We start from the raw sequence: 14,511 nt of genomic DNA, 5'->3' as shown, positions 1-14,511 counted from the left end.
ACTCTCTATCCTTTTCCCTTTCCTGATTTTCTCTTCAGTTGTGTGTCTCTTGCATTGTGTGTGTTCCTTTCTGTCCTTCCCCTTCTTACCCTCATTCTATGTATCTGTGTGTGTGTATTTATGTATATATATATATATATATATATATATATATATATATATATTTTTTTTTTTTTTTTGCTCACCCTTTTTTGCTCGCCTGTATTTCTTTTTATATCTCTCCCTCTGTGTTAAATAATGGTTGACCGGGAGACTTTACTCCAACAATTGTTGGTTACATGTCCACAACCGGGAGACTTTACTCCAACAATTGTTGGTTACATGTCCACGACCGGGAGACTTTACTCCAACAATTGTTGGTTACGCGTCCACAACCGGGAGACTTTACTCCAACAATTGTTGGTTACGCGTCCACAACCGGGAGACTTTACTCCAACAATTGTTGGTTACATGTCCACGACCGGGAGACTTTACTCCAACAATTGTTGGTTACGCGTCCACAACCGGGAGACTTTACTCCAACAATTGTTGGTTACGCATCCACAACCGGGAGACTTTACTCCAAAAATTGTTGGTTACATGTCCACAACCTCCAACTATTGTTGCTTTACTACTATTACAAGTGTGATCTGAAAAGTGTAGTCCACCAGCAGGGGTGAAAAGCAGTTCACAGGGCACATGTACCTCAGAATTACAAAAGGTGGGGCATCCTGTAAAAAAAATGAAAAAAAAAATGAATTTTCTGAATTCTAAAATTGAAGCAGCGAGAAGGGACTACCTTTTGGATTCCATGTTGGTGGCTCTTAAAACTTTGCTCAAAAATTGGTCTTTTTACTGTAACCCCATTTTTTTTTTAACCTAATATGTGGGTGGTAACTCTGCATCCAGTGAGAAGTGCAACAAGGTTAGCCGAGAGATGCATTGTGATTGATTGGTATTAAACCCTACATAAAATAATTAAGTTTACACAATTTAAGCGTAGACATAATACTTTACATATTTAGTAGCGATTTGGAGGAAACCATTTTAATACATCCTTAATCAAGATGGTCTCCAAACAAAGTAACTGCTGCAGGTTATTGTAGTGGTTATGGTGGAAGTATTTTGACAAAAAAATAGTTTTCCAGCACCCTAAGCCTGGCTGTTTTGCCTCAGACAGCATAATAAGTAAATTTGGCCTCCTAATTTATAAAGAAGTCTTTTCACGCTTCTTCACTAATGAGTGAATTGTCAGGAATTAAAATGGTATTTCATGTCTTGACCAAGATAGTCTAACTGAAAATAATTTGTTTCATTTAAAGGAACACTATAGTCACCTAAATTACTTTAGCTAAATAAAGCAGTTTTAGTGTATAGATCATCCCCCTGCAATTTTACTGCTCAATTCACTGTCATTTAGGAGTTAAATCATTTTGTTTCTGTTTATGCAGCCCTAGGCACACCTCCCCTGGCTATGATTGACAGAGCCTGCATGAAAAAAAAACTGGTTTCACTTTCAAACAGATGTAATTTACCTTCAATAATTGTATCTCAATCTCTAAATTTAACTGTAATCACATACAGGAGGCTCTTGCAGGGTCTAGCTGGCTATTAACATAGCAGGGGATAAGAAAATCTTAATTAAACAGAACTTGCAATAAAGAAAGCCTAAATAGGGCTCTCTTTACAGGAAGTGTTTATGGAAGGCTGTGCAAGTCACATGCAGGGAGGTGTGACTAGGGTTCATAAACAAATGGATTTAACTCCTAAATGGCAGAGGATTGGGGCTGCAGGGGCATGTTCTATACACCAAAACTGCTTCATTAAGCTAAAGTTGTTTAGGTGACTATCGTGTCCCTTTAAGCAATTTTTTGCCTAAAATGTAAAGTTCACTTGGAGTGCCTGACAATTCGCATTGTGATAAATTACGATACGTCGCTTTCATGGTACACGGAAGATTATCAGCAGTGGGACTCATTTGAATCCTGCTTTCCTAATAATTTGGACAAATGAGGTTATGCTGTTTAGCGTTTCCCATTAATATAATGTTAATTATAAAATTGGCCAAGTGTTGCAACTTTTATAATCTCCTAATTATTATTTCCAGGACGATAAACATATTTTGGAGCAAGAAGACCTGTCCTTTCATGCAGCAATGGCTGTTAAGCTATGCCTCGTGGAAAAGGAGATATTGGAAAAGGCCGTAAAAAGTGCATCTAATAATCGGAGGTTGTACAGTAAGAATTTGGAGGATAACGTTCCACTTCCAAAATATGAGGAGAGCAACATTGCTTTTCTAGAAAACAATGTGGTGGATTCTAAACTTCCCGTGGTGCTGAGAAATCTAGAGGACGGTGGTGCGGGAGATCAAGAAGAGGAGCTAAAAATATATGACGTCTTCACTGTCTCTTCAGTCAATGAGAACGGCTATATGAACAGAAAGCACTCTCTGTCTAATGGGACCAAGTCTGAAATTGAGAATGTCCCTGGAGAAAAAGACAGCAGTGTAACAGAGAACACCAAAGACCTTCTGTCTGAAAACACTGAAGAGGCAAAAGTGCAATTGTAGCTATCTGGACTTTACAAAGAGAATAAAACTGGCAGAAGTTTATGATATGTTCTAGCGTTGGCGTATTTCTCTGTTAACATTTCTGCGGAAAGAAATTATTGCTGCTTTTTTTTTTTTTTTTTTTCTTCTTTTTTTTTTTTATTATTAATTTAAAAAGTGTAGCATTTGTCGTTATAGAGTATTGGCTGACATAGTGGAAATTTGAAATTTAAAATATCCCCATCTCCAGTTTCTGTTTTCTATTTATTTAGGTATTTTATTTGTTTCTAATCTAAGATTTTCGATTTTTTTTTTTTTATTATTATTTTTTTTTTTTTTTTTTATATATATTCCTCACGTATGTTTGTGAAGGTGATGGACTATACAGTTCAAATGTGATTTACAAAACAAACCTACATCTTTTCTTTTTTTTTAATAGTAGTGTTTTATTTCTTTAGACGTTTTAAAAATTTTATTTGAAAGAAAAAATAGTATTGCTTATTAGAAACGGAGACAGAGGTTGTTGGTTTAATTTAATATATATGTTTATGTACATATATAAATATTTTAAAGCAGTCTCTCTAGACACAATCAGTTAATTGGCATTCGGAGGCATACGGGTCCACACAATAGCTTTAGCCAGTTCAGTATTGGAGGGCTTAGTAATGTTTTGCAAAGATCCTTCCGAGATGTAAAGGCGGTCAGATATTCTCAGAAAGGTTGCTTCTCAATTCTTCAGGTTTACACAATGGCAAGATCTTTTCAAAGCTACACCTTTTTTTTTTTTCCTGAAATCATAATTAAAAGAAACATGAATTATGTCTGTTGTCTTCTTGTTCCTTATTCTTTTTCCTTTTCTTATTTTGGCCAAATGTATTGTGCATACTAGTCACACCAGCGGTGAAGTGTAAGTAGGGGTTCACTGAAGGTCCAGTTGTATCTGGGCACCTGAGTGCCAGGCTACTCAAAGCTGTGCACTTAAAGTCCCCTTTCGCTTTTAAACTTTTATTATTTTTGTTTTAAATCTCCTATTGGGCACTTGTCACTTATTCTCCCCACCACCATGCAAATAAAAATAAATGCATAAAATAAGCTTAAAACGTACCTTGAATCCAATGTTGGGCCAAATTTTCCGAGATTCTTTTCACGCCTTCTCAATCATCATGCGGTGTTCCTGGTTCCCGATCAGCGATCCAATTAAATGCTTCTCATAGAGAAGCTTTGTTGGACCTTGGGTGCATGTGCAGCAAGTCCTGCAACACACCAAGCGGTTTCTTCTGATAGAGAACCCATTGAATCCAATCAGGCACAGTGGATGCTACACCACAGATGTGAGCTCTGTGTGCATTCAAGATGCTTCCGAAGCCAGAGCCCCATTAGCCAGCATCTTCTGCATAACCATATAGGAATGGAACTGAAGGGGAGAAGGATGGGGGAGAAATTTAGGCCTATAAAACAGAACGTAGAGAGGCATGTAAGGGTAGAAGGACTGCCAATTTCACAGAGTGAAAACACGCTTCTCCTTCCATGGAAACTGATTACATTTGTTTCTAGAGCACAATGTGTGCTGTCAACATACTATTTTTTTCACAGAACAGATTCCTGGGCTAAGTCATGTGTGCCGCAGGTGTAACTACACCCCAGCATGCAATTTTTTAAAATGGCAGAACGCCCACTATTCAGTGTTAAAATATTCTCAGTTGGTTAGACACTGAGGGTACCCGAGTACCACTTTCTCTGCCATCTACTGCAGGGTATGGTTAATCTCGAATGTAACTTTGTGTTGGCCATACCAACGCATACCATCAATGGGTGGCCTCTGTTGAGTTGATAGGCTGAACTCAACAGAGGCTCTTAGCCTATGTCTGCTGCTGTCTGAGCAGAGAGAGAGAGAGAGTCCAGACTGTGAGACCCACGTACTGTGTTAAACCAGTCATAAGCAGTTTAATACTGAACAGTGGCATGATGATCAAGATATTAAGTGGCTATGGTGTTCTTTTTGCTTTGTCAACACAACATTCTCATAGTTGTCAACAGTCCTGTTTATTTTCTAGTTAAGTCACACTTTATGCACTTGTGACCTGTGGCAAAAAAACAGGTGCTGGTTGAAGGGTTAATCCATTACCGGTTCCCAAAGCGCGCTTTGAGGGAAGCAGGTTCCTGTCCGTCAACCAGAGGTTCTTAGATTGTTCCCCCAACACTGGTTGTGGGCCCCTATTTTTTAATTCAGGCCTGCAATTAGCCTTGAGTTTGGTTCTGTTTAAGAAAACATAACTGCTCGGCTAATTTCAGCATTCTATAATAATGAGGTATCAGAGTCACTGACACTCCCCTGAGCTACCCCCAACCCTTTCTATTTCTGCTTCATGCTTCAAAGAGTTGGCAAATATGCATTCTGTGTAATGTGAAAATCTATTTTAAAAAAAATAACACAAGGCTGAAATTTTTTTTATCCCATTGCGATGCAAGACAAAATTATTACAAGGCATTCAGTTACAAGCTCAGAATCTACACTTAGATGGTATTTCACTAAACTCCGAATCAGAGCAAATTTAAATCCTTTTGACAAATTTTAGGCCAAAATCTCCATCTTGGCTACAGTCACAGTTTGGCTCTTTTCTCTATAGTGCACCCTTCCATCTTACCTCCCCCCTTCCTACGGCGCATTAGTATTTCTCCTATAGGAAAGCATGTATATTGCTTTCCTATGGGGTTTTACATGACGCTGGATGTCCTCATGTCCTCATCCACTAGAAAACTGTAATAAATACTTTTTCAAGGTTAAGGGACCTGGGACTATGCACCCAAACCACTTCAATGAGCTGAAGTGGTTTTGGCGCCTATAGTGTCCCTCAGGGCCTGATCAACATAGGGGCTGATGGAGTTGCAGGCCCAGGCCCATGGAATAGGCCCATTCAGTAAAAAAAATATATATATATTTATATATATATATATATTTATTTTTTTACACACTACTCTTAGTGTTGCACCTGGCCGGTATTTTACCTGCTGCCTGGTCAGTGCCTGTATTGCAGTATTACCGGCAATACAAATGCTGGTAATTTTCTCAGTATAAACAGATTACTCTGCAATATCAGCACCATCCAGTATGGGTCGCTGTGTGTGTCGATAGAGGCAGGGATAGGAAGTTACAGTATTTTCCCGCCTCTCTCTACTCCCTGATCTGCGGGGGAGCAGCTACACAGCATAATGAGCCCAGACAGCAGCCCCCCAGCCTTCAGACAGCTCAGGTAAGTGAGGGATTGGGGGAAAGGCAGCAGGGAGACATAGGGACACTGGGAGGCATGGGAACACTGAGACACTAGGGACACAGTATCCCATGTCTCTGTGTCCCTGTTTCACCCAGCCAGTGTCCTCTAGTCTCTGTGTCCCCATGTCACTAGGGGGGGACACTGGGGAGACTGAGACGCTTGGGGACACAGAGAGAAATTAAATCAATGCTTTCCTATGGGGAAAAAATTGTGAGGACGTCCAACATCAGATAACGGACCAAAAGTCAGTTACGATTCCGGAAGCGCCCCCAGTGACTGTCTGGTAGACAGCCACTGAGGGCAGTCTTAGAGCTGCAATGTAAGCATGAAGTGGTCTGGGTACCTACAGTGTCCCTTTAAGGGACAATATATTACTTTGCGGACACCATTCTTTTGTTCCACCGTATGTTTTTGCTACGTATGTGATTTTCTGTTTAAACTTTTTATATATATATATATATATATATTTTTTTTTTTCCTTTTCAGATTGGATTTCTATGTCAAATCCCGATTATTTTTATGTTTTTCTAATTTTTATTTTTCTAGATAATCAGGCGAGGAAGGTTTTGTTTTATAACTTCCTTAGTGGTCTATCATTCAAGACTATATAATATATTTAGACTTATTGTTTCCGTTATGCATTGTGATTATTGTTGTCATTACTTTTTTTTTGAGTGGTGATCTATAATGAATCTCTTAATGAGGTCGGGATGTTTTCAGCTGATGAAAATAAAGGAATACTCTTGTTTTATAATCTTATTCTTTAAGAGAAAATGTCAGGTTTACTTTTGCTGCTTACAGTTCCTTAAAGTGGCACTATAGAGCAACATGTAAAGGGAAACTATATAGTGCCAGGAAAATAAACTAATTTCCTGGCACGATAGCTTCCCTCTCTGTCAAAGCCCCCTTCCACCCACCCCCCATGCTGCAGAAGGGGTTAAAAACCTTTGTCTGTCACTTAGCCGAGGACCAGCGCCAATGTCCCTCGGTGCTGGGTCAGGTCTGCCTTCACTCCTCCACTTCCAACGTGAGCCAGCGGGGGAGAACTAATACCCATGCGCGGCAATGGCCGAGCTTGCATTAGGATTTCCCTATAGGAAAGCATAAATGCTTTCTTATGAGGATTCCGGTGACGCTGGAAGTGCTCATGCATAGCACAAGGATGTCCAGCATCATTTATCCGACCAAACGTCACCTAACCACCCGGAAGTCCCTCTAGTGGCTGTCTTGTAGACCGCCATTAGAGAAGGAGTTAACCCTGGCAGGTAATTATTGCAGTTTAGAAAAAAACTGCAATAATTAACAGCTCAGGGTTAAGGGTGCTGGGACACTGCACCCAGAACGCGTCAATGACCTGAAGTGGTCTGGTGCCAATAGTTACTGCCTTGTATACAAGTTCTCATTCCGGCATCCCCATTGTATTCTTGCAACCTACTGCTGTATGTGTTTGGGTAGTGGGGTTACATTAGAGCACCTGTTGTTGAGTATCGGGTAGAGTGCTGGCTGCTTAGCACCAATGTAAGTCTGTGGGAGAGACAGATAGATATTGTGACACAATGGGCAGCCGGGGACCCACTCACCCAGCCCGGTATAAATCTTAACGAGCTGCTTTTTTCAGCAACTGCCTTGTAATGTATAGTTAAAGAAAAGGAATAAATGAATAAGCGCCAGGACGTGCCACCTCCTTCAACTTGCCTCCTATGGCCCATGCTTATTCAGCCTATTTGTTATGTCTCTGACTGGACAGGTATGCACCGTTGGCGTCTCAGTAGCCACTATATTAGAGCATTAACGGACTTGGCTTCTATCGCTCACAGAGCACGTGTGTATCTAGCAATTACCACAAAAGACATTAAACTGTTAATTCTCTGGCTGGCAAAATAGAACGATCTTTGTTTTTTTAATTTTTTTTCAATATAAGGTATGGCTGTAACGTTGAAAATAATTGTGTCATTATATGTTAATTTGCTTTATGGATATTTTACCGGAATCCGATTCACATTACTCTATAGCTTTTGCGACATGTTACAGAGATTATGTTTCTCCATAGACTTATTATTCTGCACTGGTGTAAAATTAACACAGGTTTATTCACTAGATGATCTTCCAACCCATTTACAGTTAGAATCCTCTTCCAGATTAAAATGGTCTATTAGGAAATGGCGTCTGCCAGCAGCTTTAGCTTTTTAAGTAGATATGACGACAGGCTGCGCTAGCTTGGTCCCTTGGAGCCAGCTGAATGATAAATGTTGTTTTCAAAAACCACAAATTGACCATTTCAGGTGTAAAGTGTTTAACAGACTTTTCAATACCGCCACCCCGATAGCCATGCAGACAAGCGTAGGTTTGTACACGGATGCGCACAATTATATTTTCTCTCGGGTGCGACAACTGCATTGAAAAGCTTTATAACTGTCACGTTTGCTTACGGTGAGCGTCTGTAAAAGTTGCCATTCACAATGGTCTAGAAGTGGCCTTATTTCTCGAGACATGTATACTTATAGGGCCTCACGGATAGGATTAGTAAGGATGATTCTTCAATAAATTCGCACTACTCTTAGGCAACCATAATGTGTATAGTATTCATCAGCCCAAATGTACGAACAAAAATTCTGACTTTGGCCAGTGTGCTTACACTTTAATATCAATTTCATGGCATTTTTGGGGTGTTAGGACGGACTTAAGGAAATTATTTAGATCAAAGTTTTATCTAAGTATAATTGCTATTAAGAAATAATGATAGGGGAAACATACGTCAGCATTGTACCTATTTAGGAGAGACAATACCTATTTTGGGCCTAAATCCCTCTCAACTAATGTCCCACTTTAATAGAGCCCTACATTTTCGATCTGTCTTGAGTGAGTCTTTACAGCAATAAGTCCCACTGTAATGTACCTTTAACCTCTTAAGGACTAAACTTCTGGAATAAAACGGAATCATGACATGTCACACATGTCATGTGTCCTTAAGGGGTTAAACTACAACAAATGTGTTTAAAATAAGTCTGTGTCTATGGGCTTTTTCTAAATTCCATTTACTTTGAGTTGTGAAGTCACCTAAAATATCCATGACCATACCACCGGCAACACCACCTAAAATGGAGGTTTCCTTCTTTGGGCATTTGAAATGGAATCATTCGAAAATATTGACTTAAATACAGTAGATAATAATAAGGGGGTGGGGGCCTTTTCCTTCAAGGTTTTCTGCCTATCACGCTTGACCATGCTTTTTAACATCACAATATAGAAGATGGAGACCACAACATTTAATTTAACCCCTTAAGGACACATGACATGTCTGACACGTCATGATTCCCTTTTATTCCAGAAGTTTGGTCCTTAAGGGGTTAAATGAAGTTTGTTTTTGTAATCATTCACGAACTTAACGTACCAAACAAACAGAAAATGCTAATAACTCTAAAGAGGAAGTGTTGAGTCTCTATGGACCCAGTGCTGTAGAAACTGAGCTCAAAAGGGGAAGTGCCACATGAATTATCCCTGTAGTAAATATCCAAAACACTCTTTTATATGAAGCTCTGATCGAGATTGTGCTGTTAATTTAGAAAAAAGGCAAATATATTATAAGTATACAATTACAATTTAAATTTTTCCTTATTCATTGGGGGGGGGAGGGGAGGATTCCAAAGGGTAGACCTCAGATGAACTACCACTCCCATGATGCTTTACCAGTATTAAGACTGGCAAAGAATTGTGGGAGGTGGGATTCTACAAAAGCTGAAGATCACTTTTTGTCCAATCCTGGAAACAAAGCCTCAAAAAGATCTAGAGTCAACCAGGCTTCCTGTCTACAGCTCCAAAGAAGACCTCAATCCTAGGTGGGGATTATGCTACTTACATTTTAAACATTGAGCAAATGTGAGTATAAGACCTTTTATAAATGTTAAGTTAGTTTTATACAGAAAACATTATTGCTCCTTGTTTTTTTCTTTTGGGTTACAACACTACTGAGATTTCTACTGGATGTATCCTCACCAATATCCCACCAGTGGGGGATCAACACCACTGAATGCAAACAACACCAGAGCTTGTATTAGCTCTATGAAATGTGAGTAAGACCATAAAGATCTGCATATTACACAATATTCTGTTGTGGCATATTACACTATTGTAGTTTCTTTTCTGTTCTTCTCTCTATGTGGATACGGATCCAACGCCATCTTTGATTTCCTTATCCCTACGAGAAAATAATTCTCAAGGCGTCTCTACCGTTGCACCAGCTGCACCTCAAAGTTTGGAAAAAAATTTTTTATAGCTATTTTATAATTTATTATTATTTTAATCTTGGGCGTTTTATTGCTTTGTATTAGTGCCTGTTATATGTATAGATATGTGAATTTGTCACTCACCTTTACCTGCCCGTCTTGGCAACTGGACTATCAGCGGCAATGTCACAGACAGGGGACTTTGCGAATTCGGCAAAAGGTGACAGTGCCGATTTTAATAATGCACAAATGTACTCTTCCCCATTACCAATCTCAATTCATCGAACCAGAATAGCAATTTTGGGCTGAAAGCACCAGGGGTAGGTTTTGTCAAACCATTTATAACCACCTGAAAAATAAATGGGATAGGGACCATGAGCTCTTGCACAATAACTACAACTATGACCTGTAATAATTATGGTGTTTAAAAAAAATTAAAATGCCCCTTTAAAAAAAAAAAAAAATGGAAACACGTCAATGAAGCAGAATTATAAACTTTCAACCAGACTGAGAATTTGTACTCAGCCAACACTGACCTGTGGATTATCCCCAATCAAAAAAATGTTTTTTGGAAAGAAAGAAAGTTATTTTTACTTCTAAAAAAAAACTGCTACTTAAAAAAATGTCGACACTGTAATGGTTCTGGTGCCAGGAGTGCCCTGGTAACCGTTGTTGTAAGTATTCAAACTGGTTTTGAAAAGTTTGACATTTTACTTAGGGGCAACATTCCCTACATCTTCTACTAACTCAGGAATCTCTAGTTCCTAAGCAGGGCTTAGCTCATTGACTGAGAGCGTCAAATGATCTCTGACAATCGCTTATTTAAAATGGTTTGGGGGCAAGTAATTTATATATACTATGGAACATGCTAACAGGAGAAAATTAAAAATGTTAGTGTGTTCCATTAGAAGGATATTCCAGACCCTTAAGACTCTTCAGCCAGCTGAAGTGCTTTGTGTGTGAAGATTGTGTCCTCTTTTTTCATTTTACAAAAAGTGCAGGTGTTAATAGAAATAAATAAACCTTTTATAAATTAACCTGGTTACACACCCCTGCCTGTCAATCAGAAAAACATCATCTCCTTTGCAAAGACTTGAGTCTCATTGAGTTGCATAGTGAAGTTTGTGATTGGACAGTTACAGAAAGTCTGGGTGCGGTTAGAAGGGGAGGGGTTACAAAAGCAGCAGACAAGAAATCTACAAGCTGTAATTAGATATACCAGTAATGGAAAAAATGCATAATTAAATGCATGTGTGTTTTGATTAGAGGTCTATCTACTAAACAGCAATTGAAAATATATATATATATATATTTTAATATTATTTGGGCAGTGGAGTGTTCCTGTTCTGTAGAATCCTGTTATACCTACTGATACATTTGCTCAACACAGCATAAAAAAGGGTGTGAATTCATAAAATAAATAAAGGACTAACTGCAGGGTAAAAAAAACAACGTGAGTGCACTATCCTTCTGTACACCAGAAGCAAACCTAGGTGCGTTAATGAAACACTTAACAAATGGCTGTATAGATGAGCATGGCAGGGGGTTTTGAAGTGGCTGTTAAACTTTATTCATCAACGTGAGATGTCTGCTAATAACCACTAATGTCCAATGTGTTATGTCCATTGTACATCTACATTGTACAAGCTAAAAAATGAATCCTGGTGTTTTTTTTTTTATGGCTCAGTCTTGTGTAATTGTGATAATTACTCCATGGAAAAATGTTGGAGAATTCAGCACTATTACATAATAAAAATATGATTGTAGCTCTTTCCAGTTCTATGGAGCTGATGGAATTTTAATGGCTTTGGTGCACGTTGTAATTTGTGCATATTTAAGTAATGGTCTGCAGTGATATATACCCCAAATGACAGGCGAAATAAGCTAGATGGCTAAGGAAATTATCACCTTAAGGGATTTAAATGATTTAAAACCACAGGATATGCAAGATCAAGCTGAGAACCTTCAGCCCTAGGAAGCAGATTTAGCCTAAAAATACACTGGGTGTAACTAGCTCATTATATGCTGGTCAGTCATGCCCGACGTGTTAAATTATTGGAAAATAAGTTGTATAGACTGGGCATAGGAAGGATCTTATAGGAGAAATTGTCACATGTATCCTTATGGGCTGCTCCCCAATAGTGATGTCACGAACATAAAATTTTCGGTTTGCAAACGGCGAACGCAAACTTCCACAAACGTTCTCTAACCGGCGAACCGGGCAAACCGCCATAGACTTCAATGGGCAGGCACATTTTAAAACCCACAGGGACTCTTTCTGGCCACAATAGTGATGGAAAAGTTGTTTCAAGGGGACTAACACCTGGACTGTGGCATGCCGGAGGGGGATCCATGGCAAAACTCCCATGGAAAATTATACAGTTGATGCAGAGTCTGGTTTTAATCCATAAAGGGCATAAATCACATAACATTCCTAAATCACAATGGATATGGATTGACACCTGACATATGACATATTGATACCTTGACATATGGATTGACACCTGTCCTCAGATACCCTGATACACACTGACACAGAGCAGAATAGGGACTGTTCCCCCTACATAGGGTCACTTGGCAGATATGGATTGACACCTGTCCTCAGGGACCCTGATACACACTGGGGGGGGGGGAACCTACTCTCCTCCCCCCTGGACCCCACCCCTGCGCGGTGGGTGGGGGCCATAAAAATAATGAGGGGCGGACTTACTGACCTTCCCCCCCCCCCGGCCCCCACCCCTGCGCGGTGGGTGGAGAACAAAAAAATAATGAGGGGGGTGACCTACTGTCCTCCCCCCCGGCCCCCACCCCTACACGGTGGGTGGGGGCCATAAATCACAATGGGGGGATCTACTGTCCTCCCCCCCAGCCCCCACCCCTGAGCGGTGGGTGGGGGCCATGAAAATAATGAGGGGGAACCTACTGTCCTCCCCCCGGTCCCCACCCCTGCGCGGTGGGTGGGGGCCATAAAAATAATGAGGGGGGGGACCTACTGTCCTCCCCCCCTGGCTCCCACCCCTGCGCGGTGGGTGGGGGCCATAAAAATTAGGAGGGGGGAACCTACTGTCCTCCCCCCTGGCCCCCACCCCTAAGCGGTGGGTGGGGGCCCTAAAAAAAACAATAAGGGGGGGACCTACTGTCCCCCCCAGCCCCCACCCTTGAGTGGTGGCCCTAAATAAAAATCCCCCCCCCAATTAAAGGTGACTAGGGGTCCCCAAGCCCCTAGTCACCCACCCCCCACCCCATAAGAAGTTACCCCCTACCTACCCCCCCTCACCCTAAAAAATAGTGAGGGGGTAATAAAATAATTAACCTGTAAAGACAAATTCAACTTACCATTTGACGTCTTCTTTTTTCTAAAATCTTCTTTTTTCAGCCCTAAAAAAGGGCAAATAAAAAGCCATGAGAACCGACGCAATTAAAAAAAAAAAAAGTACGCCAAAAAAAAAAATCCATCTTCACCCATGGAGAGCTCCGTGCAGACTGAGCTCTGCAGGGCGGGGAAGGCTTATAAAGCCTTGCCACGCCCTGCAATTAGGCTAAGAACACTCTGATTGGCTGGTTTAAGTTAATCAGAGTGCTCTTTGTCATTTTACCCAGCGTGGGAAAATTCTAAAGAACTTTCCCACGCTGTGTAAAATGACACAGAGCACTCTGATTGGTTAGATTCCAAGCCCACCAATCAGAGTGCTCTTTGTCATTTTACACCAGCCAATCAGAGTGTTCTTAGCCTAATTGCAGGGCGTGGCAAGGCTTTATAAGCCTTGCCCCGCCCTGTAGAGCTCAGTCTGCAGAGACCTCCATGGGTGAAGATGGATTTTTTTATTTTTTTTTATTGCGTCGGTTCTTATGGCTTTTTTATTTGCCCTTTTTTGGGGCTGAAAAAAGAAGATTTTAGAAAAAAGAAGACGTCAAATGGTAAGTTGAATTTTTCTTTACAGGTTAGTTATTTTATTCCCCCCTCACTATTTTTTAGGGTGAGGGGGGTAGGTAGGGGCTAACTTCTTTTGGGGTGGGGTGGTGGGTGACTAGGGGCTTGGGGACCCCTAGTCACCTTTAATTGGGGGGGGGATTTTTATTTAGGGCCACCACTCAAGGGTGGGGGCTGGGGGGGACAGTAGGTCCCCCCCTTATTGTTTTTTTAGGGCCCCCACCCACCGCTCAGGGGTGGGAGCCAGGGGGGAGGACAGTAGGTCCCCCCCTCATTATTTTTATGGCCTCCACCCACCGTGCAGGGGTGGGGGCCGGGGGGAGGACAGTAGGTCCCCCCCCCCTCATTATTTTCATGGCCCCCACCCACCGCGCAGGGGTGGGGGCCAGGGGGAGGACAGTAGGTCCCCCCTGCTCATTATTTTTATGGCCCCCACCCACCATACAGGGGTCGGGGCGGGGGGAGGACAGTAGGCCCCCCCCCATTGTGATTTATGGCCCCCACCCACCGCTTAGGGGTGGGGGCCGGGGGGAGGAGAGTAGGTCCCCCCCTCATTAT

At 41.1% G+C, this 14,511-nt stretch overlaps 1 protein-coding gene across 2 annotated transcripts in view; it reads left to right on the top strand.

Moving 5' to 3' along the window:
* The window catches only part of SETD3 (SET domain containing 3, actin N3(tau)-histidine methyltransferase), a 54,610-nt gene extending 51,264 nt beyond the window's left edge, over positions 1–3,346 (top strand). For both annotated transcript variants that reach the window (XM_063439412.1, XM_063439411.1), the window contains one exon: positions 2,087–3,346. In XM_063439412.1, the coding sequence (XP_063295482.1) occupies positions 2,087–2,548 (462 nt within the window). In that variant the 3' untranslated portion in view covers positions 2,549–3,346. The remainder of the gene's footprint in view (positions 1–2,086) is intronic.
* The last annotated feature ends 11,165 nt before the right edge of the window (positions 3,347–14,511 follow it).

This window comes from Pelobates fuscus, chromosome 13 (assembly GCF_036172605.1).
Source record: "Pelobates fuscus isolate aPelFus1 chromosome 13, aPelFus1.pri, whole genome shotgun sequence".
In the NCBI taxonomy this organism is placed as follows: domain Eukaryota; kingdom Metazoa; phylum Chordata; class Amphibia; order Anura; family Pelobatidae; genus Pelobates; species Pelobates fuscus.
This window is presented reverse-complemented; position numbering and strand designations above follow the sequence as displayed.